General features: G+C 50.8%; 2 protein-coding genes across 6 annotated transcripts in view; one reads left to right on the top strand and one right to left on the bottom strand.

The window, feature by feature from the left end:
• The window catches only part of LOC139755075 (heparan sulfate glucosamine 3-O-sulfotransferase 6-like), a 154,923-nt gene extending 129,253 nt beyond the window's left edge, over nucleotides 1-25,670 (top strand). For all 5 annotated transcript variants that reach the window (XM_071673151.1, XM_071673152.1, XM_071673154.1 and 2 more), the window contains exons 3-6: nucleotides 8,982-9,153; nucleotides 10,032-10,205; nucleotides 20,988-21,195; nucleotides 24,209-25,670. In XM_071673151.1, coding sequence (XP_071529252.1) covers nucleotides 8,982-9,153; nucleotides 10,032-10,205; nucleotides 20,988-21,195; nucleotides 24,209-24,442 — 788 coding nt within the window. In that variant the 3' untranslated portion in view covers nucleotides 24,443-25,670. The remainder of the gene's footprint in view (nucleotides 1-8,981; nucleotides 9,154-10,031; nucleotides 10,206-20,987; nucleotides 21,196-24,208) is intronic.
• The window catches only part of Lasp (LIM and SH3 domain protein Lasp), a 459,511-nt gene that overhangs the window by 385,910 nt on the left and 46,600 nt on the right, over nucleotides 1-27,001 (bottom strand). The gene's annotated exons all lie outside the window — the stretch shown is intronic.

A 27,001-nucleotide genomic window follows, 5' to 3' on the forward strand; every position in this document is an offset into this window, starting at 1 on the left:
GCTTCCCTCCTTCTCCTTGTGCATTCCACCTTTGACATGTATGCCCACCTGGTCACTCTGACCTCACTCATCCTCTCCATGTGTCCAAACCATCTCAACACACCTTCAGCTCTCAAACAAACTCCCCTTACTACACCCCACCTCTCTCTCTCTCTCTCTCTCTCTCTCTCTCTCTCTCTCTCTCTCTCTCTCTCTCATATATATATATATATATATATATATATATATATATATATATATATAGGGGAGAGAACTTGGAAGATGTGGAGCGTTTCAGATACCCTGGGGAGTGGACGTGACAGCGGTTGGAACCATGGGAGATGAAGTGAGCCAACAGGGAGGGTGTGGAAGGGCCGCACAGGTCTTGGGGGCGGCTTCAGGGGCGTGTAGAAAGAGAGGTCACCTCCTGAGGGCAAAGTCGGGTGTGTCTGATGATACAGAAATCCCGTCCGTGCTTTATGGATGTGAGGCGTGGACCTTGGACTAAAAGTTTAGGGGATGAATGTGTTGGAGATTGAATGTTTGAGGACCATATGTGGGGGGGGGGGTGTAAGGAGGGATGGTCGAATAATAAGTGACGGGGTAGGAGAGAGAGAGAGAGAGAGAGAGAGAGAGAGAGAGAGAGAGAGAGAGTCAGTGTACCAGGTCAAGAGACGTTTTTTTTTGGGTGGGGACGTTTAAGCCTTCATGAATTTCCAGCCTGACTAGTTAAAGGTGAGGGAAGTGGCAAGAAGTAACTGGCCGGCGGGCTTCCTGCCCACACCCAGGGACAGACAGGCACCCCACAGCCACACAGAGGGACAGACAGACGCCCCACAGCCACACAAGGGGACAGACAGACGCCCCACAGCCACACAGGGGGACAGAACACGCCTCACCGCCACACAGAGGGACAGACACACGCCTCACAGCCACACAGAGGGACAGACACACGCCCCACAGCCACACAGAGGGACAGACACACGCCCCACAGCCACACAGAGGGACAGACACACGCCCCACAGCCACACAAAGGGACAGACACACGCCCCACAGCCACACAAGGGGACAGACACACGCCGCACAGCCACACAGAGGGACAGACACACGCCCCACAGCCACACAGGGGGACAGGCAGACGCCCCACAGCCACACAGAGTTACAGACAGGCGCCCCACAGCCAAACACTGGTGCACAGACAGATATACAATCCTCCACAGAAACCCGGTCCACGACGACACCAAATCATGTCCAGCCACCACACAGTCACAGACGGCCCTTCACAGACACCCGCCAAAGCATACAGGGCCGAGAACAGCCACCCATCAACAGACATCCAGGTCTTCAAAGAGACTCGTACAGCCAGGCACAGACAGACAGACATCCCGAGATTTACAAGCACAGACATTCACACAGACACAAGCACAGTTACAAACGAACTCAGAAGAGATCCTGACGCAGTAACAGACAGACAACAGACAAAGCAACATAGAAAGAGACACCCACGGACAGACACACAGACAGGAATAGGTACACCTAAATTCCCTTAGAAAATAGAGATGATGCACACACTAGATGCAAAACTAGAGTACTAACTGAAACTAGATACACAAACAAAATATACACGCACACACACACAGACACACACACACACACACACACACGTAAATCTACACCCTCCCCTTCCCCCTAGCTACAGACACTCATACACACAGCCATACCCCACAGACGTCCATACACACAGCCATACCCCACAGACGTCCATACACACAGCCATACCCCACAGACGTTCATACACACAGCCATACCCCACAGACGTTCCTACACACAGCCATACCCCACAGAAGTTCATACACACAGCCATACCCCACAGACGTCCATACACACAGCCATACCTCACAGACGTCCATACAAACAGCTATACCCCACAGACGTCCATACACACAACCATACTCATCCGCTGGGCCTAGAGAGAGAGAGAGAGAGAGAGAGAGAGAGAGAGAGAGAGAGAGAGAGAGAGAGAGAGAGAGAGAGAGAGAGAGAGAGAGAGACTGAGTTCGACCCTCCCTCCTCCTTCCTGACGGTGTTTGTATTCGCGACCTGGTCACCCAGGTGTTGACCTCTGTCTTGTCTCTACGTACCGACGCTTCGGGAAGACAAAGGGCGAGGAGGAGGAGGTGGTGGGGAAGGTGGGGAGGGAATGGAATGGTGGCGCTAGATTTGCCTGCACCTGTTGGACGGAGGCTAAAGATAGGGTTTAAAGTAGATCCTCGTCGGCGTTTGAAGGAAGATCTGTGCTTGAGGAAAGCATAGACGCATGTGTGGGGTACTGACCCAACGAGTAGTACGAGCAGGCGTGTGTGTGTGTGTGAAATACATGGAACACTGTCCCCACCCCAACTCTGTAACTCATATATATATATATATATATATATATATATATATATATATATATATATATATATATATATATATATATGAATAAAGTGTATATGAACGCGCACCTTCATAGAACATACAAAGCTCCAACAGCCAGGATCGAACCTGGGACCCCTTGTGCAAGAGGCAGGTATGCTAACCGCTAGGCTAAGGGACTGTATAATAGGAAACAACTATTCGAAATACTAAGTACTCGAATACCCTTCGTCTCACAATGGTGAGCAACGGGGTCTATCGGTTGTTTCCGAACAGAACACATAGCCAGCTGATAGCGTTTTACCGAACCTGACTGTACAACGCGGAGTTATATGAATACGAATAAAGTGTATATGAACGCGCACCTTCATAGAACATACAAAGCTCCAACAGCCAGGATCGAACCTGGGACCCCTTGTGCAAGAGGCAGGCATGCTAACCGCGAGGCTAAGGGATTGTACAAGGGGTCCCAGGTTCGATCCTGGCTGTTGGAGCTTTGTATGATATATATATATATATATATATATATATATATATATATATATATATATATATATATATATATTGGAAAGGATCACAATTTTGCGCGTGATCAAGATATTCTCTTGTGTCTCCCCTGATGATGTGATTATTACACAAAAGGGCACTTGGGAACTTTTCGTGTTTCATTTTCCCCGTGGACTCATAGGAATATATATATATATATATATATATATATATATATATATATATATATATATATATATATATATATATATATATATATCTGACTTCTCAACCATACTGTATTAAGCTTGCATCAGTGGTACAGGATACAGAGGATCCATCCTCTCCTCTCACCCTCATCTCTGTAACCCCCCCAACCCACCTCTCTCTCTCTCTAACCCCCACTGTACCTCCACCCAGTACCATTCCCTTTAGTGCGTGGAGATCCCGTAATGTATCATCGTGTAAGCTGATGAAATAAAAGTGATTTCAAACTTAAAACCTTCCCTGCCCTCCGCGCTCAGGCCAACACGCCGGCCTTCCACACACACACACACACAGAGACACACACACACACACACAAAGAGCATGTTGAAGCATATGGCGTTCCTTCTCTACCTCCTGTTAAGTCTAGAGCTGTCTGGAAGGGTTTTTAAACATCGGGTCAGTGGAGCTGACGGCGTCTTGCGGGAGACTTTTACTGTGTGTGTGTGTGTGTGTGTGTGTGTGTGTGTGTGTGTGTGCTCGTAACTGTGGGTGAGAGCAGGGAGGGAGGGAGGGAGGGAGGGAGGCAGGGCGAGGGAGGGAGGGCTGGCTCGCTGGCTGGCTCAGCTCCGGACATAAACAGTTCCTAACATCAGTACCAGGTGCGAGGGAGGGAGGGAGGCTCGCTCTCACCTCCCGCGCCCCACCCGAACAACGCACCGCTCTTAAGCAGACTTTAAACTGAGGCAATTAATGACTCCAGTTTACCATCCTGTGTAAACTGTGTAAACTCTGGCCTTAAACTGCATATATATATATATATATATATATATATATATATATATATATATATATATATATATATATATATATATATATATATACACACAGCCAAGTGAAGGCTGCATTTAGCGTGGAGATTCTCGAAGATATATTGACTTTTCCTTCAGTGTCAGCAAACAGCCTGACGGGCAAGAACGTTGCTTTCAATCCCAGGCCGCTGCCTTCAGTGTCAGCAGATCGTCGCGAATGCCAAGGCACTGCCTTCAATGTCAGGACACTGCCTTCAATGTCAGGACACTGCCTTCAATGTCAGGACACTGTCTTCAATGTCAGGACACTGCCTTCAATGTCAGGACACTGCCTTCAATGTTAGGACACTGCCTTCAATGTCAGGACACTGCTTTCAATATCAGGACAATGCCTTCAATGTCAGGACACTGCCTTCAATGTTAGGACACTGCCTTCAATGTCAGGACACTGCTTTCAATATCAGGACAATGCCTTCAATGTCAGGACACTGTCCTCAATGTCAGAACACTGCCTTCAATGTCAGGACACTGCCTTCAATGTCAGGACACTGCCTTCAATGTTAGGACACTTCCTTCAATGTCAGGACACTGTCTTCAGTGTCAGAACACTGCCTTCAATGTCAGGACACTGCCTTCAATGTCAGGACACTGCTTTCAATGTTAGGACACTGCCTTCAATGTCAGGACACTGTCTTCAATGTCAGGACACTGCCTTCAATGTCAGGACACTGCCTTCAATGTCAGGACACTGCCTTCAATGTCAGGACACTGCTTTCAATATCAGGACAATGCCTTCAATGTCAGGACACTGCCTTCAATGTTAGGACACTGCCTTCAATGTCAGGACACTGCCTTCAATGTCAGGACACTGCCTTCAATGTCAGGACACTGCCTTCAATGTCAGGACACTGTCATCAATGTCAGGACACTGCCTTCAATGTCAGGACACTGCCTTCAATGTCAGGACACTGCTTTCAATATCAGGACAATGCCTTCAATGTCAGGACACTGTCCTCAATGTCAGAACACTGCCTTCAATGTCAGGACACTGCCTTCAATGTTAGGACACTGCCTTCAATGTCAGGACACTGTCTTCAGTGTCAGAACACTGCCTTCAATGTCAGGACACTGTCCTCAATGTCAGAACACTGCCTTCAATGTCAGAACACTGCCTTCAATGTCAGGACACTGTCTTCAATGTCAGGACACTGTCTTCAGTGTCAGAACACTGCCTTCAATGACACTCACTGCCTTCAGTGACACTCACTGCCTTCAGTGTCACTCAATGCCTTCAGTGTCACTCACTGCCTTCAATGACACTCACTGCCTTCACTGAGAGTATGTATCTTCGAACGAGTGGACACTGTCTTCACTGGAGGGGAGGGACACTGTCTTCACTGGAGGGGAGGGACACTGTCTTCACTGGAGGGGAGGGACACTGTCTTCACAGGAGGGGAGGGACACTGTCTTCACAGGAGGGGAGGGACACTGTCTTCACAGGAGGGGAGGGACACTGTCTTCACAGGAGGGGAGGGACACTGTCTTCAATGATAGGATACTGACTTCACTAAGAGGACATTTTTCTTCAGTGACATCACACTGCCTTCACTGCGAAAGCATCTTTGTCACTGATAGTACACTGATTACAGTGACATCACAATGCTATCTTAAAGAGATCAGTTTCTTCAATAACATCATATACAAATGACCTTTTAATCTTGACCATCTTGGGGGGAAAGAAGAAGAGAGAGTACGAGAAAATGGACGAAGGAAAAATATGAACTGGAGTTCCACCTGTGTTTGTAGACTTGGCTGTACCGGAGAGGTGGTGGGGGAGGAAGCAGAAGAAGAGGTGTTGTTCTAAGACAGTCTTCGTGTAGCTGGTCTAAACACACCAACTATGGGAAGCAGCAGTCAAAAGCGTGCCCGTACGAGTCCTCAGGGCCTTCGTGCCTTGGGACGCATACAGACAGCTCACGCGAACAGGAACCCATGTACATAACACGTGTGGAACACAAGAGAGAAGGTGAAAATAATACGCTGGGGTGGAAGGTCTGGTGGAAGGGAGGCGATAGCAATACATAGCTAACCTAAGCGGAAGGGAAAGGCTCTTTGATTCCACTCAAGTCGAGAGAGAGAGAGAGAGAGAGAGAGAGAGAGAGAGAGAGAGAGAGAGAGAGAGAGAGAGAGAGAGAGAGAGAGAGAGAGAGCTGGGGGTACGTGCAGACATCTCACGAGAGCAGTGGCCGAGGTAATACCTGTAGAACAGAGAGAGAGAGAGAGAGAGAGAGAGAGAGAGAGAGAGAGAGAGAGAGAGAGAGAGAGAGAGAGAGAGAGAAGGGCAGTAGCCTCGCGGCGAATGAGAGAGGCGAAGAGAAGCGACAGCAGGAGATCTCAATAAGGCAGGGAGGTTTTTGACTCCATTCCCAGCCAGCTACGTGAGGAGGAGCCACCACTCCAGATATGGCAAGTAGAACTCCATATGGGGGAGGGAGGCGGGGGGCGCGACGGGCGACCCCCCCATATACAGGAACCCCCCCCCCCTGTAGACACGGAAGAACTACTCAAACGAACACTAACTGCCAAACTGCCCCCCCCCCCCAACCACTCCTTCCCCCCAGTGCAAGTGCAGCGCAAACGCAGCGACCTGGGCTAGGGAGAGGAACGCGAGAATCACCACAGTGCTTGCTCATTACGCTGACGTCACTGCTGCTTCGCCCTCTCTCTCTCTCTCTCTCTCTCTCTCTCTCTCTCTCTCTCTCTCTCTCTCTCTCTCTATCTATCTATCTATCTATCTATCTATCATTTGAAGGCAGTGCCTTCAGTGTGAAGGCACTGCCTTCAAATGACCGCACACTGCCTTCAGTGACGAGACACGTCAGTTAGAGAGGACAGTGACAGTGAAATCAGAATCCTCCACGTCTTCAGTAGAAGGACACTGTCCTCAGTGCATCTCCTTCAGTGAACAGCGTCTTAAACAGTTACCCACTTTTTTGCCCTCTAGTGAAATAGCACTGCCTTCATCGAACATCCTACCTTCCATTTCATCTTCCATTCGATGTATAGGTATTGACTTTCAGCCAGCGAGGCTTTTCACTGAGGACTTCCATCTGTCACATGGTAGTACTCTCTTACTTAGGATGAAATGCATGTCTCCAACGTGTCTACCATTGAAAAGATGGGGTACTTGGTGTCTTGGCCCTTAAAAGATGGGGTATTAGGTGTCTTGGCCCCTTAAAAGATGGGGTATTAGGCGTCTTGGTCCCTTAAAAGATGGGGTATTAGGTGTCTTGGTCTCTTAAAAGATGGGGTGCTTGGTGTCTTGACCCCTTAAAAGATGGGGTATTAGGTGTCTTAGCCCCTTAAAAGATGGGGTATTAGGTGTCTTGGTCCCTTAAAAGATGGGGTATTAGGTGTCTTGACCCCTTAAAAGATGGGGTATTAGGTGTTTTGTTCCCTTAAAAGATGGGGTATTAGGTGTCTTGGTCCCTTAAAAGATGGGGTATTAGGTGTCTTGACCCCTTAAAAGATGGGGTATTAGGTGTCTTGGCCCCTTAAAAGATGGGGTATTAGGTGTTTTGTTCCCTTAAAAGATGGGGTATTAGGTGTCTTGGCCCCTTAAAAGATGGGGTATTAGGTGTCTTGGCCCCTTAAAAGATGGGGTATTAGGTGTCTTGGCCCCTTAAAAGATGGGGTATTAGGTGTCTTGACCCCTTAAAAGATGGGGTATTAGATGTTTTGTTCCCTTAAAAGATGGGGTATTAGGTGTCTTGGCCCCTTAAAAGATGGGGTATTAGGTGTCTTGGCCCCTTAAAAGATGGGGTATTAGGTGTCTTGGCCCCTTAAAAGATGGGGTATTAGATGTCTGGGCCCCTTAAAAGATGGGGTATTAAGTGTCTTGGTCCTTAAAAGATGGGGTATTAGGTATCTTCGCCCTTAAAGGATGGGGTATTAGGTGTTTTCGCCCTCCCCTTAAAGGATGAGGTATTTGGTGTTTTCGCCCTCTAAAGATGGGGTATGAGGCGTCTTGGCCCCTTAAAAGATGGGGTATTAGGCGTCTTAGCCCCTTAAAAGATGGGGTATTAGGTGTCTTCTTTCATCCGTTTTCGTGTCTGGTGGGTCGTCATGGTGTCCTCCTGCCCCTGCAACGCTAAGCTCTGGACCTCCTCTGACCTTCTCGTGTCTTGTCGCAAAAGCTGCGATCTACATCTCCTCCTCCTCCTCCTCAGCAGGGCAGCTCTTCCACCTCTTCCCACTACATTATCTCTTTCTTTTCCTCTCCCTCTCTACCGTTCTTACCTTCCTGCCTCCTCCCTCCCTTTCTGTTTCCTTCTTGTTTGATGGAAAGGCTCGATGAAGACTGTAGTGTGTGCCTGGAGCCTTCGACGTGAAAAAAACGCTGTCGCATTCCGGCCAGGGAGGCGTGGTCCATCGCCTCCCGACCAGACCTATACAAGACGGGGGTCACTCTACTGTCTCGTAGCGCATCACTGAATGTTAGAATCTTGGCCGCCGCCACCACAACCACAGCCTCCCTCTCTCCCGCCTCCCACGCCCCTCTTATATGACAAGAGTAATAACACACCACACCACTCCTTCTCCCCCTCCATCACCCCGGCGCTGTTAGCCAAACACAGGAGTGATGCAAGACCTCGACCGACCAACCCTACCCACTTCCCTCCCTCACTCTCTCATCCCCGCTCCCTCACCCAAAGCTGAGAACGTGGGCCGGGAAGACTTCTTAAAGGCAAGGTGGGGGCGCCCTTATGCCCCGTGTGTGCCGGAGACTTGTGGCAGTTGTAACAACAACAATCATTTCATACATTAAGCGAGTTCATAATAATCCATCCTCCTCCTCCTCCTCCTCTTTCTCCTCCTCTTCCTCTTTGTAAGACCTCACCTCCTGACGTCAAGGTTGCCCCCTTATACATGTCCGGTGTCACGAGATTATGATGAATGTGGGTATCTATAATTCACCAGTAGCTTCCCATGTGCCAGGAGGAGGGGCGTTGTTGTTGGAGTACGACTTCGACGTTGCGTGAGTAACTAATGTCAACAAGGATTTCCCCCTGTATCTTCCCCCAGGAACCAATGTCTCGGCTGTGCGACGTCTCCCGGACGTCCTAATTATTGGGGCCAAGAAGTCGGGGACTAGGGCCCTGCTGGCCTTTCTCAGGGTCCATCCTTCCATCAGGGCTTCAGGGCCAGAGATACATTACTTCGACAGGTTCTACTCCCGGGGCCTCTCGTGGTACAGGTGAGTCTGGGTGACGATGGACAGAGAGCGAAAGGATTTTGCGGAGATGGAAAAAACTGAGTGAAGATGAGAGGCATGGGGAGGGAGGATGGAGAGAGGGAGGGAGATGAGAGTGAATGTGAGGGACGGTGAGATACACATGAGTCAAATCAAACTGAAGCTACAGGAGGAGTGAAAGTAGAGATGAGACACACTACAGCAGCTACAGTGAAGGAGGGGCAGATAAGACATTACAGCAGCTCCAGTAAGAGAGGGAGAGACGAGGTACTACAGTAGCTACAGTAAGGGAGGGAGAGATGAGGTACTACAGTAGCTACAGTAAGGGAGGGAGAGATGAGACACAGTAGCTACAGTAAGGGAGGGAGAGATGAGGTACTACAGTAGCTACAATGTGGGAGGGGCCGATGAAACACTACAGATGCCGGAGTTAAGTAGCCCTGGATGAGAGACACTGGCAAAGACGAGCCAGAGGACTGATGAACGAGACACACCGCACACACTCCTGACGGAGGGAGTGAGTGACCTGACAACACACATCACACACACACACACACACACACACACACACACACTACAGTAATGGCCTCCAGAGACACAAGCAAGTCCTGCGCCGCCGTCAGCCCCTTCTACAGAGAGAGAGAGAGAGAGAGAGAGAGAGAGAGAGAGAGAGAGAGAGAGAGAGAGAGAGAGAGAGAGAGAGGCAGGACGAGGTTAGAAAGGGACAGGACAGGCCAGCCAGTATGGAGGGCGTGGGGATATGCTAGGTAAACCCACTTATAATCACTTAAAGAACCCACTTATAACCACTTAAATCAATCTGTAAAGTCACTGAAGACGATAGAATAATATTTGACAGTAGATGTTCCACACTCATGCAGGAGCCAGCTGCCCTTGAGTCTAGAGGGACAGCTGACGGTGGAGAAAACGCCAGCTTACTTCACGACGCCAGGCGTCCCTGCCAGGGTGAAGGCCGACCTGCCCACCGCCCGTCTCCTGCTGGTGGTGAGGAACCCCGTCACCAGGGCCCTCTCCGACTACACCCAGAGCCTCAGGTGAGTCCCGTGGCCCAGGGAGGTATAGCCACACACACACACACACACACACACACCGTCGACCCCAGGTTCTATGCTGCGCCACCTTAATATTAGCATCATCTTGAGTAAACTGTTTTGTGCGACGTGTAGGGTGGAGGTTTATAGAGCACCTTCTCGCTCCAAGACGCCCTATTTAAAAAAAAAGGGGGGGGGGGGGCCCCTGAGCTTGTAATTACACACACACACACACACACACACACACATACATATATATATATATATAGACTCCTTCCTCTTCCTCGAGCAAGGTATACAGCAGAGCCACTGTTAAACCACCACCACTAAGAATGCAGTGTGGGTTTTCTACTCTCGTGATGAGTCATGTATGACTGAGTGTGTGTGTGTGTGTGTGTGTGAGGGGGGGGCCTTGTGTGTGTGTGTGTGTGTGTGTGTGTGTGTGTGTGTGTGTGTGTGTGTGTGTTGGGGGGGAAGGAGAAGTTTGGCATAGCTCTGAACCTGATGTTTGTTGACATTTGGATCCTGGCCAGGGTTAAGGGAGGAGGCGAGGCAGGGCAGGGCGGGGCAGGGCAGGGCAGGGCGGGGCGGGGCGGGGAGGGGCGGGGCAAGGCGGGGCCGGTCGCGTTCGAGTCTTTACCGTGACATAGATGGCCCGACGCGCACGGCCCTCGGGAGGAAGAAGAGGAGGAGGAGGAGAAGGAGGAGGAGGGAAAGAGAGAGAGGGTGGCTGGGCCTCCCTCCTCAGCCAGTTCTCCCTGGCATGTAGCAGTACCCTTCTTCCTCCCTCATAACAGAAGGTAAATCTAAAGGCCCAACGTACGTACACACACACACACACACACACATACACACAGAGGGAGCGTTGCTTAGCGAGGTGAGGTGAGGTGAGGTGAGGTGAGGTGAGGTGAGGAGAGTGAGGTGAGGAGGAGGTGGTGGTGGGAGCGCCAGGTTGTCTACCCACAGTGACCCTCACCGTTGCACATCTTGGTGATCAGATTTTGTGAGGCGTCTCGAAATGATGCTATGGAGTTTACAGTGGCATTACAGCGTACTGATGCCTTATGTTACAGTGTGCTGAAGCCTTATGTTACAGTGTGCTGAAGCCTTATGTTACAGTATACTGAAGCCTTATGTTACAGTGTGCTGAAGCCTTATGTTACAGTGTGCTGAAGCCTTATGTTACAGTGTACTGAAGCCTTATGTTACAGTGTACTGAAGCCTTATGTTACAGTGTACTGAAGCCTCATATTACAGTATACTGAAGCCTCATATTACAGTATACTGAAGTCTCATATCAAAGTATACTGAAGCCTCGTATTACAGTATACTGAAGCCTCATATTAAAGTATACTGAAGCCTCGTATTACAGTATACTGAAGCCTCATATCAAAGTATACTGAAGCCTCGTATTACAGTATACTGAAGCCTCACGTTACAGTGTACTGAAGCCTCATGTTACAGTGTACTGAAGCCTCATATTACAGCATACTGAAGCCTCATATTACAGTATACTGAAACCTCATATTACAGTATACTGAAGCCTCATGTTACAATATACTGAAGCCTCATGTTACAGTATACTGAAGCCTCATATTACAGTATACTGAAGCCTCATGTTACAGTATACTGATGCCTCATATAACAGTATACTGAAGCCTCATATTACGGTATACTGAATCCTCATATTACAGTATACTGAAGCCTCATATTACAGTATACTGAAGCTTCATATTAAAGTATACTGAAGCCTCATATTACAGTATTCTGAAGCATATATATATATATATATATATATATATATATATATATATATATATATATATATATATATATATATATTCGAGAATCAGTTCTCTCGAGACAAGTTGATAAATGTGGAAGTCCAAGTCTCAGTGGAACACTTTGAAGGCTAAAGTTGAGAATAAGTTTCCAGTGATTTTCGGAGGATTTTTTTTTTTCACGGTACTCGATCCTTCCTTCGCCCACTGGAACTAGAGTAATGATAGCAGATTTTCTATGTCCCTGATCATCCTTCCCCCTCCCCACTGGAATTACACCACTGAAAGCAGAGTTTCCTACGTCCCCTTGATCGACCCTTCCATCCTTCGCCCACTGGAATCAGAGCAATGCTAGGCGGCGGACACAGTCGAAGGAATAGCCTCTGGAGAGGTGGGAGTGTGGCTGGCTGGCTGGAGGTGTGTGAGGGAGGGGAGGCCAGTCTCCCACCCACTCCTCAGCCGCCACAACGTACGAATTGAGACAGACATTTGTGAGGGAAGTCTTTTCCACGACTGTGCTGAACAAGACATTACTGGCGACAGCTCACGCGAGCATTCCTACCTGGATTTCAGGCTTTATATATATATATATATATATATATATATATATATATATATATATATATATATATATATATATATATATATATATATATATATATATATTCCTGTGAGTCCACGGGGAAAATGAAACACGATAAGTTCCCAAGTGCACTTTCGTGTGATAATCACATCATCAGGGGAGACACAAGAGAGAAATATAACAGTCAGTTGATATACATCGAAGAGACGAAGCTAGGACGCCATTTAGTAAATCGCATGTTTACCAAATGGCGTCCTAGACTTTTAATTTCTACTGAAACGGTGAGGGTGAGGGTGAGGGAGGGGCTGGTGCTGGTGGTGGTGGTGATGGGTGACGGGGGTTGTGCTGGCCGGGTTAAGATACACAGAGCGGGTGTTGGAGGACAGATGTAAACAATGAACTGACGCGTGATACACCAGGAGGGAACCCAGCGGGTTTACCGCGAGGCGAAAACAGACTTCGGACGGGGTCCTGACGGAGCATGTATACACACCCCCCTGGGGGCGCCGCCCGCTGACGCCCCTAGATAAGCAGCGGTCAACTTGCTACATACTGCAGAAGGGAAGGGAGGGAAGGAGGGAGGGAGGGAAGGAGGAGGCTGCTGCTGGCTCTCTGGTAACCTGCCTGTGTGGCGGAGGTGGAGGTGTCCAGCAGAGGCGGATGTGTGCCTAGAGAGAGAGAGAGAGACACGGGGAGACGCGACTGTGAGGGGAAAAAGCTTGAGAGAGAGAGAGAGAGAGAGAGAGAGAGAGAGAGAGAGAGAGAGAGAGAGAGAGAGAGAGAGAGAGAGAGAGAGAGAGTCACTGTGAGTCCTGACGAGGCGATTTTCACCCTTAGAGGCAAGGCAGGAGGAGGAGGAGGAGGAGGTTGGGTGGAGAGAGAGAGAGGGGGTGGGAGTGGGTGGTAAAGCGCGTAGCGACCATCGCAGACCAAACCTAAAGTCGAGAGAATCTTTTATTTTTTTGACCTTTGAGCAACGTGTGTGTGTGTGTGTGTGTGTGGACACTGGTAACATCCCATGGTCACATCAACCCACTGGCAAGGGCAAGGGGCGGCAGGGGGTGGTGGGTGTGTGAGTAAGACCCCTTTGTGACCACCCCGTGTCATCCCTTTGCGCTACCGCTCACAGGAAGAGCATGGGGTGCACTGTAACACCCCCCCCCCCCCGCCGGGTTTACAGACACAGACCACACCGGGGCGCGCGTAGACGAGGCAGAGAGAACAAAGACAGCGACCTGGGGCCAAGGGAGGGGAACGTGACGGCCACTGAAGTGTTGGTGATCACAGTGCCGCCTTCACTCTCTCTCTCTCTCTCTCTCTCTCTCTCTCTCTCTCTCTCTCTCTCTCTCTCTCTCTGCACCGCTTGGGAAGGTGTCAGAACACAACATACGCCACCCACCCACACCACACCTACCTCGCCTCTTTCTCATCCTTTTCCCCAGTCTCCTTTTTTTGTTTATCTAACCTCACACCAGTGTCCCACCTCACACTAGTGCCCTCCCTCACACCAACGTCCCTCCTCACACCTTACACCAGCCTCTCCCACCTCACACTAGTGTCCTACCTCACTTCAACGCCCTACCTCACACCAGTGTTCCGTCACACACCAGCCTCCCACCTCACAAACCAGTGTCCCACCTCACACACCAGCCTCCCACCTCACACATCAGCCTCCCACCTCACACATTAGCCTCCCACCTCACACACCACCCTCCCACCTCACACACCAGCCTCCCACCTCACACACCAGCCTCCTACCTCACACTCTAGCCTCCCAGCCTCCCAGTCTCACACACCAGCCTCCCACCTCACACACCAGCCTCCCACCTCACACACCAGCCTCCCAGCCTCACACACCAGCCTCCCACCTCACACACCAGCCTCCCAGCCTCACACACCAGCCTCCCACCTCACACACCAGCCTCCCACCTCAGACATCAACCTCCCACCTCACACAACAGCCTCTCACCTCACACACCAGCCTCCCAGCCTCACACGCCAGCCTCCCACCTCACACAACAGCCTCTCACCTCACACATCAGCCTCCCAGCCTCACACACCAGCCTCCCACCTCACACACCAGTGTCCCACCTCACACATCAGCCTCCCACCTCACACACACCAGCCTCCCACCTCACACACCAGCCTCCCACCTCACACACCAGTGTCCCACCTCACACATCAGCCTCCCACCTCACACACACCAGCCTACCACCTCACACATCAGCATCCCACCTCACATATCAGCCTCCCACCTCACACACCAGTGTCCCACTTCACACACCAGCCTACCACTTCACATACCAGCCTCCCACCTCACACATCAACCTCTCACCTCACAAAACAACCTCCCACCTCACAAACCAGCCTCCCACCTCACAAAACAACCTCCCGCCTCACAAAACAACCTCCCACCTCACAAACCAGACTCCCACCTCCCACACCAGTGTCCAGATCACTCTGCCCAAATGTCTTTTCAAACCTCCTTCCTACCAGCGGTCGTCCACCCCCCCACACACACCCACCCACGGTAAGCCATAATTCAACCATTTCGACCAACTCTGCTCACTCGTTCCCCCATCCCCCCCATTCCGTTCCGTTCTGTCCATCCCCCGTTCCGTTCCATTCCGTCTGGTCCGCGGCGTAGATAGAGGACGCTGGCCCACTTCCCAGACCTATTGTGCGCTGTGTGTGTGTGTGTGTGTGTGTGTGTGTGTGTGTGTCGGTCGTCTGTTGCGCCACAGACCACAGGACGAATGGCCGCGAGAGAGAGAGAGAGAGAGAGAGAGAGAGAGAGAGAGAGAGAGAGAGAGAGAGAGAGAGAGAGAGAGAGAGAGGAGACTCTCCGCTTTTCTTATTTCTCTTTATTCCAGCCAATGGGTCCGTTCCTGGACCATTTGTGCGCGTCCTCCATACATACAGTGTCTGTTGCTCCTTCTACCCACAGCCCGGGTGGGGGGTCTTCCCTCCGGGTGGGGGTCTTCCTCCGGGTGGGGGGTCTTCCCTCCAGGTGGGGGTCTTCCCTCCGTGTTGGGGTCTTCCCTCCGTGTTGACGACGGAGATAATGACACATGACGGTGGAGTCGACCCTTCTCTTTTTCTTTTTATTTTCCAGATCAGATCGGGAAGACCATCGCCTTGTATGGGGGCTCGAGTCCTCGCGAGTCTTCGCGAGATCTCGAGCCGCCGCACAGAACGGTATCAAATGTCTCTCTCTCTCTCTCTCTCTCTCTCTCTCTCTCTCTCTCTCTCTCTCTCTCTCTCTCTCTGATCACTGGTGGAGATCGAACGCCGTCGAAGCCTTTCCAACCAAACAACCAATCCTTCCAGAGGTATTCACAAGGGAAGGGGGGGCAATGCCTTGAAGGTTGTCCTTAAACGAACCAAAAATAGCATCGCATATCACATGGCCACACACTGTGAGCGCCGCGCCCCGATCCGATACTCTTAAGACAAAGGAGGGAATCGCACTGACGTCTCCCCGGTAAGAGCATCGATCACAACCTTTATACTTCTTCGTCCTGACTCACACAGTAAACAGATACCACACCTTATAGTATGGGATGCATCACATCTCGATGGACAGTAAATATATATATATATATATATATATATATATATATATATATATATATATATATATATATATATAGATAGATAGATAGATAGATAGATAGGGGAGAAAGAATACTTCCCACGTATTCCCTACGTGTCGTAGAAGGCGACTAAAAGGGGAGGGAGCGGGGGGCTGGAAATCCTCCCCTCTTGTTTTTTTTTTTGTGTTTTTTTAATTTTCCAAAAGAAGGAACACAGAAGGGGGCCAGGTGAGGATATTCCCTCAGAGGCCCAGTCCTCTGTTCTTAACGTTACCTTGCTAACGCGGGAAATGGCGAATAGTTTGAAAGAAAGTAAGAATATATATATGAACAAAGTGCATATGAACGCGCATCTTCATAGAACATACAAACCTCCAACAGCCAGGATCGAACCCGGGACCCCTGTGCAACAGGCGGGAGCGCTACTGCTAGGCTATGATCGCCCCTAATAAGGAAATCCTATGTACTCGAATACCCTTCGTCTCACGTTGGTGAGCAACGGGGTCTACACCGGTCATTTCCCATCAGGCTCACACAGCCAGCAGATAGCATTTTGCCGAACCTAACTATACAACGGGGAGGTATATGAATACGAACAAAGTGCATATGAACGCGCACCTCCATAGAACATACAAACCTCCAAGCGGTAGCGCTCCCGCCTGTTGCACAGGGGTCCCAGGTTCGATCCTGGCTGTTGGAGGTTTGTATGATATATATGAGTCCACGGGGAAAATGAAACACGATAAGTTCCTAAGTGCACTTTCGTGTAATAATCACATCATCAGGGGAGACACAAGAGAGAAATATAACAGTCTTATCTAGCTAAAGCTTCATCCACTCAAAGCTTAACCCATCTTAAGTCTTATCTAGCTAAAGCTTCATCCACTCAAAGCTTAACCCACCTTAAGTCTTATCTAGCTAAAGCTTCATCCACTCAAAGCTTAACCCATCATAAGTCTTATCTAGCTAAAGCTTTATCCACTTCAGAGCCTAACCCCCAACGCTAAAGTTTTTATCAGACCCCACACTCAGCTTAACCTAAAGCTAAAGATGCTAAACCCTCCTCGAACACACACCCACACATCGTCTCCACCTGAGTGGCGAAGCCCGACCCTCCTCCCTCCTCCTGCTGGTGGTGGTGGTGTGATAACCCCACAAAAAAAGACGGCTCTCCCGAGACCACGTCAGACGGAGGCCAGAATGACCAGAGCAGCAGCCAGGCAGGCGCTCGCTCAGGTCTGGGTATGGTCTCCCTCCAGCGAGGAGGGTGCGGTAGGGGTCGTCCAGAAAGCCCAGGAGAACCCACCAGTTTGTGTACATAAAGTGACGATCCTGGAGGAGGAGGGAGGATGGAGGAGGAGGAGGAGGTGGAGGTGGATGGAGGAGGAGGAGGTGGATGGAGGAGGAGGAGGTGGTAAAGGTTTAGGATGGAGGACGACCACCCCGGCACAAGGCTCACTTCTCCCCAGAGGTAGCTGGCTGGCTGGGTTCCTCCCTTCGTCTCCTCACGTCTGGTTAATTTTTTCCTGCCTCCCCCGACAGTTTATCTCTCTCTCTCTCTCTCTCTCTCTCTCTCTCTCTCTCTCTGGGGGGTGTACCAACCACGACAGGGCGAACCCCACAAGGCCTCCTACCTCAATGTAACCGACAGATAAATCGAGAGATTCAACTGAATCTCTCTCTCTCTCTCTCTCTCTCTCTCTCTCTCTCTCTCTCTCTCTCTCTCTCTCTCTCTCTCTTCCTCTGGATGTCTCTGCCATCTACCCCATCACCTCCCCTTCCTCTTCCTCCTCCTTTCCCTTCCCCTACCATCTCCCTCTCCCCCTGTCAGCAGTTCACACCCAGGGAGGGAGGGAAGGAGGGAGGTTCTCTTTCAACCCTCCACCCTGAAAGCCACTTATCTCTCTCGTACATCGTAAGTCGCTCCGATGATTAATCTAAAGATTATCGTGAATAATTAGTGAATAATCAGTGCGCCATCTCCAGGAAAGTGATCATTTTTTATCACATCAGATCTGAGAGAAGGAGAGGAGGGATTGATCTGTGTCTGGTCGTGCCTGACAGACTACCACCACCACAATGAGGGACGTCATCATCTCCTCCTGTCTGTTGTGGGACATGAGCCAGATGGTTCCATGCCACAGTCGCGGGACACACACACCACACACCCTCTCAAGATACACTCACTCCTCTTCCTCTCCCTCCTCCTGCTTCTCCTCCTCCTCGTCCTCCTGCTGCTGCTCTTCTTTCCCCTGCTGCTGCTCCTGTTTCTCCTCTTACGCCTCCTCCTCCTATCTCCTGCTTCTGCTTCTCCTCCTCCTCCTCCTCCTCCTGCTTCTTCTCTTACTCCTCCTCCTCCAATCTCCTGCTTCTGCTTCTTCTCCTCCTCCTCCTGCTTCTCCTCCTCCTCCCGCCTTCCTCCTCCTCTTCCGCACCTCCGTCGTGGATGACACCCGTCTAAGTGGCTGACTATCAAGCTGAACGACTGTCTGTCTGTCTGTCCCTCAGGCTGGCTGGCTCAGGCATGGCAGCAGCAGCAGCGTCGGCGTCGTCGGCTGCTGCTGCTGCTGCTGGGTCCTCCTCGCTGCCGACGTCAGGGTGCTCGCCGGGCATTAGCATAAATGCCATTCCAGTGGTTAAAATGTAGGGAGGGGGTTTGGGCGGGCGGGAGGGGTGCACAAACCCCTCTCCCCCAAGCCAGGGAGGGAATTCGTTTAAAGAAGGACCCTGGAAGTTAAGGGGCCCGGAATGAAGGGTCTCTAGAGGTTAGGGCCCTCAGTTAAGGGTCTCATGGGTTTAAGGGCCCCATATGAAGGGTTCTTAGAGGTTAGGACCCTCAGTTAAGGGTCTGTTGGGTTTAAGGGCCCCATATGAAGGGTTCTTAGAGGTTAGGGCCCTCAGTTAAGGGTCTTAGGTCCCATATGAAGGTCTTAGAGGTTAGGGCCCTCAGTTAAGGGTCTCTTGGGTTTAAGGCCCATATGAAGGGTTCTTAGAGGTTAGGGCCCCCAGTTATGGGGCCCTGGAAGTTAGGGGGCCCCAATGAAGGGTCCCTGGAGATTAAGGACCCCAGTTATGAGTCCCTGGAAGTTAGGGGGCCACCGATGAAGGGTCCCTAGATGTTAGGTCCCCCCGTTAAGGGTCTCTGGAAGTCAGGGTTCCCCAGGTAACGAGCCCGTGAGAACTGGTCGCCGATCAAGGGGCCCGCACCCCCAGATGGATAATCTCTCAGGGGTTGGGGGGGGTCCCCGAGGACTAATAAGACCCTAAAGAGGAACCACAGAAGAAGAAGGGGCTCGGGAGGAGGGAGAGAAGGGGAGAGCGGACCACCCCAGGGGCCTCAGTGCGAAGGGTCCCCTTGAGTCATGAGACCTCAGCCAAGACAAGTTTCTTTCTTTAAAGTCATTTTCCTTTGAATTTCGTCTCTTCTAAGACTTTTTTTTTCTTTTTTTTTCTTCCTAAGACTTTTATTTTCCTCTTTTTTTTCGTCCTAAGACTTTTTTTTCTTCTTTTTTGTCTTCCTAAGACTTTTTTTCCTCTTTTTTTTCTTCCTAAGACTTTTTTTTCTTTTTTTTCGTCCTAAGACTTTTTTTTCATTTTTTCTTCCTAGGACTTTTTTTTCCTTTTTTTTTTTCTTCCTAAGACTTTTTTTTCTTCTTTTTTTTTCTTCAAAAGCGTCGACTACTTACGACGCTGAGCAACAAGTCTGTCCTTCCCAGGGGAGACACGAGTCGTATGAAGCGTCGCCATTGACGTATGTATACGTCTCCTCCTCCTCCTCCTGCTCCTGCTCCTCCTCCTCCTCCTCCCTCCTCCTCCTCCTGCTCCTGCTCCTCCTGCTCCTCCTCCTCCTGCTCCTCCTCCTCCTCCTCATCCTGCTCCTCCTCCTCCTCCTGCTCCTCCTCCTCCTGCTCCTCCTGCTCCTCCTCCCTCCTCCTCCTGCTCCTCCTCCTCCTCTTGCTCCTCCTCCTCCTCCTCCTCCCCGGGAGCCCGTGTCAACCCCCACAGTACACAACAACGTCCACAGCCGCTGCCTTATTATAGCCTCGCCGCCCCAACCCGTCGTTTACCTTCGTCCCCCTTCGTCGTCGCCTTCTGCAGCAGCAGCAAAGCAAACCCAACCACAAGGGACGTACACGAGACAAAAACGAAAACAAAAACAAACAAAAAAAAGAGGTCATCTACCTTCTACTCTCTCTCTCCTCTCTCTCTCTCTCTCTCTCTCTCTCTCTCTCTCTCTCTCTCTCTCCCAGCCAAACTCTGTTTCATTATCTCTTTTATCACGACAATAGCTTCGAGAGAGGAGGAGGACGAGGAGGACCACCCCCTCCTCCCCCCTCCACCACCCACCCACGGGTCTGTCTGTCTGTCTGTCTGTCTGTCTGTCGTTAACTGCTTTCAATTTCCGTTTCTTTGTGTGTGTGTGTGTGTGTGTGTGAGAGAGAGAGAGAGAGAGAGAGAGAGAGAGAGAGAGAGAGAGAGAGAGAGAGAGAGAGAGAGAGAGAGAGAGAGAGAGAATAAGGCGTTGGTCGTCTTGCTACCTCCGTCGTCCGCCACCTCCTCCTCCTGCTGCAGCAGGAGACATCTGTAGAAGGTGATGGAGAGAGACGGGGAGAGCGTTCTTAAATAGGAGGGAGGGGCGGCGTGGTGGGGGGCGCGGCGCAGGCGCAGGAGAGAACCCTAGGGAACAACACCCATTATGAGGATACATGTCCACCCAACACCATTACCGTAACCCTTATATCAACCCATTTTTTCTTCCCTTCGCCGCCTTCGTCGTCGTCGTCTTCTTCGCCTCCTCCTCCTCCTCCTCCTGCTGCCGCCGTAGCAAGCACCGATCCAGGAGGGCCTTCGAAGAGCTGGTGTTCGTCAAGTCGTCCTCGGGGCTGGTCAACTCCGAGTGGGGCCCCATCAGCGGAGGGCTGTACGCCAAACACCTCAAGCGCTGGTTGGCCTACTTCCCTCGCTCCAGTATACACATCGTGAGCGGCGAAAACCTCATAGTAGACCCAGCTGCCGAGCTCTGTAAGGTCCAGGTGAGTGGTTAACCTTTTTGATAGGGTCGAGCTCTGAAAAGGTCAGGTCAGCTGACCCTCAACCGAAGCCAGTTAGATTGGGTTCAGTAGGCAACACGTCCGTCCATTTTTGTGGTCGAGGTGAAAAGTTGGGGCTTTCTCCTACCCCCCCCCCCCCCCCCCCCCCCCCACACACACACCACAACAGCCAGGCAGGTTAAAGGTAGGTTTCTTTTTTAGTTACCCCAGGTTAGGTTCATTGGTTACCCCAGGTCTGGTATACAGGTTACCCCAGGTCAGGTTCACAGGTTACCCCAGGTCAGGCTTACAGGTTACCCCAGGTCAGGCTCACAGGTTACCCCAGGTCAGGCTCACAGGTTACCCCAGGTCGGGATCACAGGTTACCCCCCCAGGTCAGGTGATATGCGGCTTTGACTGCGTCAAGACCAGGTCAGTAAATGAACAGTGGACCTGGCTGGGTCAGATGCAGGTCAGCAAGTGCCCTGTTAGACCTGATCATGTCATCAACAGGTCAGAAGATGTTGACCTGACCATCAAAAAGTCTCGTCGGAGGGCTGACCTGTGGAACGTAAATAACAAATTCAGACCACAGGCTGGCCAGTGGTCCTGGCCGGACCATGTATAGGTCAGGAGACAAGCCTCTTCTTAAACTTGCCTTCGGTCGAAGGGTGACCTCAGGTCACAGAAGAGGAGGAAGAGGAGGAGGAGGAGAGGAGGAGGAGGAGGAGGAGGAGGAGGAGGAGGAGGAGGACGAGGAGAAGGAGGAGGAGAAGAACCTGTACCCCGTCTGTGATGTGTTGGTGCACTTGGCCATGACCCAGATCAGAGGTTTAGGTCCCTGTCCCTCTCTCCACCACACTCAATCTTTCCTCCTCCTCCACCACCACCACCATCAGTCCTCCCCCATCAGTACCACCACCACCGCCCGCCCGCCACGACCCCTGTGTCCTGGCCTCTGAGTCGGGGGTCAGCACAGGTCAAACACAGGATCACGAGAGGGGGGTCGGTCGGGGCGCGTCTGGTCAATGAACATCATGGTGTTAAAGGTGACATCTAACACAGTCTCGGTTCACCTCAAGAATGTGGCCTTCATGTCCAAGTTTACACACACACACACACACACACACACACACACACACACACACACACACACACGTGTGAGAGGAACTAAGAGATCTGCCATCGTCAGCCAGAGCCCCACCTTCTCAGAGCCGTGAGGGAGACCAGCTGTCTACTCTGGTATACCACAACAGCATCCAGCTGGATAAAGAAGTACTGAGCCACCTGTTCATACCCTACATCAGGCCCAGAACTAGCGTCTACGTCTCACACTATGGTCACCATGCTTGAAGAAGAACATAGAACTGAGAGAGGTTGTTCAGAGGAGGGCGATGAAGAGGACACCACAATTCTAAGTTATCAGGGGAAAGCCTAAAGGCTTTACGTAGTTGCCCATCACAAAAGAAGGGGAGGAACGAGAGGTCGCCTAGATCACAAAAGCCTCCATGTTTTTTTAAACCCAGTTGGATGAGGCAGATACGAAGCAGGTCTTCGTGAAATTGCAGGGATAAGACGAGCAGAGGACACGAGATCAAGCAGCAAACTTGAAAGGAAGATGTAGGGAATCACTTATATACAGTGTGAGGGTCATGGACGAAAAAGGATGTCAGATGTCGTATGTGTATACACCCCAAGAGAAAAACGGGGTCCTAAGCACAGTACAGCGAGGTGGCTGTGTTAACAAGTGATATAAGAGGCGAGACTGGCTCTGCTGGCTGGTACATGTAGACTGCATCATGTAGGGACGTACAGGTTAGGGAGATGATACATATGAACACTACAGTCTGTAAGGGAGGCAATTATAGTAAACACACCCATGAAAACAGGTTCCCCTAAGATGTTTTACAACGGAGAATACAGAAGGATCCGAAATGGAAAAGGAAATACTTGAATGTTATATATATATATATATATATATATATATATATATATATATATATATATATATATATATATATATATATATATATATATTCCTATGAGTCCACGGGAAAATGAAACAGGATAAGTTCCCAAGTGCACTTTCGTGTAATAATCACATCATCAGGGGAGACACAAGAGAGAAATATAACAGTAGTCAATATACAACGAAGAGACGTAGCTAGCACGCCATTTATACATATAATATGAAAGATCACTAATGTGGGAAGAAGAAACTCGTCTGGCGATGCCCCCTAGAAGTAAAAACCATACCTCCTCACATCTGCATTCAGACGTACTGTAGTAAAAAAAACTGTACCTGTAGCTGTCTCAAGAGAAAACGGACGACTCCCCCTCCCCTTAAAGACTCCAGTAGGAGGACATGATCAACCACCGCCTCCCCTCCACTCTCTCCCCTTCCCTACAGCATGAAATATGAGGTTACAAAAACACACACGAACCACAGATATGCGCACCAAACAGGCTCACACACACGAGAGAGAGAGAGAGAGAGAGAGAGAGAGAGAGAGAGAGAGAGAGAGAGAGAGAGAGAGAGAGAGAGAGCTCAACCGTAGGACACACAGCAGGAGCTTCAGCCTGGCTGTAGGAGCATCCAGGGCGACACCATCACCCCATCCAGACAACCTCCCTCTCCCACACCTAGGCCGGGCCGGGCCGGGCCGGGCTGGCAGCAACGTGGGAATGCAACACCAGAAGCTGGCTGGCTGGCAGGGCTGGGCTGGGCCCTTACGACGAAGGGAGTGACGGCTGACTTCGTCGACACCTTCCTCAGATGCTGGTCTTCTCTCTCTCTCTCTCTCTCTCTCTCTCTCTCTCTCTATATATATATATATATATATATATATATATATATATATATATATATATAGTTTGAATAATACGCTCTCGAGAACGCAGGGAAACAGAGTTAGGGCCTGAAATGTCCCAACTACAAAAGCTTTTAACTGAAGAATGATCATATATACGTCCCCTCCACCTTGCGCCACTAACACCACCTTCGTCTCCCCCACAGGAGTTCCTGGGTCTGCGCCGCGTCATCACGGACAAGCACTTCTTCTTCAACGCCACCAAGGGCTTCCCCTGCCTGGTGAAGCGAGAGAAGACGGGCCGTCCCCACTGCCTGGGCTCCTCCAAGGGCCGCTCCCATCCGCCCGTCTCCCAGACCACATACAACATCCTCAGGGACTTCTACAGACCTTTCAACTTTAAGTTCTACAAAATGATCGGCCAGAACCTCCACTGGTAGCTGGACGCAGCCACGGCTCCCTCCACCTACAGGAGAAGTGGTGGCCGATACAGAGAGACTTCGAAAGACAAATAAAATTCGTAGAAACTGATGTAGGATGAGAAATCTGTTGAGTGAAGTGCTGACGTAAACGAGAGGTTCGAGTTGAAACATGACCTTGAGGCTTCGTGTGTGTGTGTGTGTGTGTGTGTGTGTGTGTGTGTGTGTGCGTGTCTGAAACATGAAGCAGTTCAGTGAGGTGACCTGGTGGCATCTGAAAGGCCCGGTTCAAGTGGGACCCACACGACTCACAGTGGACCATACGAGTCTCAGTGGACCATACGAGTCTCAGTGGACCATACGAGTCTCAGTGGACCGTACGAGTCTCAGTGGACCACACGGCTCCACAGTGGACCATACGAGTCTCAGTGGACCACACGACTCTTCAGCGGACCACACGACTCCACAGTGGACCATACGACTCCACAGTGGACCGTACGAGTCTCAGTGGACCACACGACTCCACAGTGTTTGTTTATACCGTCACTCGACCGTCGGCAGGTGAAACGACGCCTCCTCGTCTAAGGCCAAACTCCCTTTTCGTTCACTACGGCAGCTTTTCTCATGACCTGCAGGTCAACTGGAGGTCACGCCTGGTACATACGTATCATCATCAACCTTTTCATAGCTCAGAGTGGATGAGGAGAGGCCGATCCTCCACACCCCCTTGGCCATCTCGTCCACTGGAGGGGAATCTTTTTTTATACCACGACTTTCGACGGGGGCCACCTCGTCCCTCTCCTCTTCTTCAGGGGTCGCGTGACCTGGGGATACAAAACGACTGCCTTCTGGGACGCGCCACGGGTGGGTACTGGACGTGTCCTGGTAGACGGGGACGGAGGAGGAGGAGGAGGAGGGAGGATGGATGTATGTACGTCCTTCCTCCGCAACGGTGAGGTTCTCCCGCACGAGCGAGGCGAACGTGGCCAATGCAACAGAGATGACTTCACAATGGCAGTCAAGTCAAGTCGTCGCCCTTCCTTCCCTCCCTCCCCACCTACTAGGCGTCCTAATGACGTCAGACGCCGAATGTAAACAAACATTCAAGATGGCTGCCGGGGCGTCGTCTGCCCCCCTTCCCCCCATCCCCTTAACCCCCCCACAAGCACACATGTACATAGCGTAGATGTAGACGTAGACTCTGTAGAACTGCCTGTTTAAGAAGAGCCAATAAAAAAAGGGAATTTTTTGTTCTTCAAATTTTTTAACCTCAATATATATATATATATATATATATATATATATATATATATATATATATATATATATATATATATATATATATATTCCTATGGTGTATATGGTGTATATAGCAGGAACATCGTGACCTGCGTCAGCTGAGTTGCTGTGTGCTATGGTCTGCTTGACGTGGACCTCCCCAGCAACCCTCCCCTCCCTTCTGAGACCTCCCTCAGCACGGTGGAGGGCACCTCCTCGCCCCACAGGCCTCCCTCAGCACGGTGGAGGGCACCTCCTCGCCTCCCAGGCCTCCCTCAGCACGGTGGAGGGCACCTCCTCGCCTCTCAGGCCTCCCTCAGCACGGTGGAGGGCACCTCCTCGCCCCACAGGCCTCCCTCAGCACGGTGGAGGGCACCTCCTCGCCCCACAGGCCTCCCTCAGCACGGTGGAGGGCACCTCCTCGCCCCACAGGCCTCCCTCAGCACGGTGGAGGGCACCATCTCGCCCCACAGTGTGGGCAGTGGTGACCCCGCTCAGCGCGGGTGACCTCGCTGAGCGCGGGTGACCTCGCTGAGCGCGGGTGACCTCGCTTAGCGCCGGTGACCTCGCTGAGCGCGGGTGACCTCGCTTAGCGCCGGTGACCCCGCTTAGCGCCGGTGACCTCGCTTAGCGCCGGTGACCTCGCTGAGCGCGGGTGACCTCACTTTGAGCGGGTGACCTCGCTTAGCGCCGGTGACCTCGCTGAGCGCGGGTGACCTCGCTTAGCGCCGATGACCTCGTTAGCGCCGGTGACCTCGCTTAGCGCCGGTGACCCCGCTTAGCGCCGGTGACCTCGCTTAGCGCCGGTGACCTCGCTTACAGGATTACCAGGACTGGTGCTGATGGACACAGTGTTGCCAGTGGTAATACCGCAATGTGATGATGTATACTCAGTTTACACTGCTGGTAAACCGTCTCATCGTTAGGTAAACTCAAATGTTGGTTAAAGGAAATACCATTGGTAAACTCTCCTGTGTGGTGAGGGCACACCAACGGTAGAGATCAATGTAGGAAGTTTACACTACAGGTATACCATAATGTCATGATGTTACACTGTATGTAAACTACGTCACGATAGAAACCTAAAACCACTGATAAACAACATTATTCTAAGTTTACACCACTGGAAACTGCGTTGACCTAAGTTTACACCACTGGAAACAGCGTTGGCCCAAGTTTACCCCACAGGAAACAGCATTGACCTAAGTTTGCACCACGGGAAACAGCATTGACCTAAGTTTACACCACTGGAAACATCAGTCTGACATCATAGGTTTACACACATGGTGAACTATGTCGTGT

This window comes from Panulirus ornatus, chromosome 18, assembly GCF_036320965.1.
Source record: "Panulirus ornatus isolate Po-2019 chromosome 18, ASM3632096v1, whole genome shotgun sequence".
Classification (NCBI taxonomy): domain Eukaryota; kingdom Metazoa; phylum Arthropoda; class Malacostraca; order Decapoda; family Palinuridae; genus Panulirus; species Panulirus ornatus.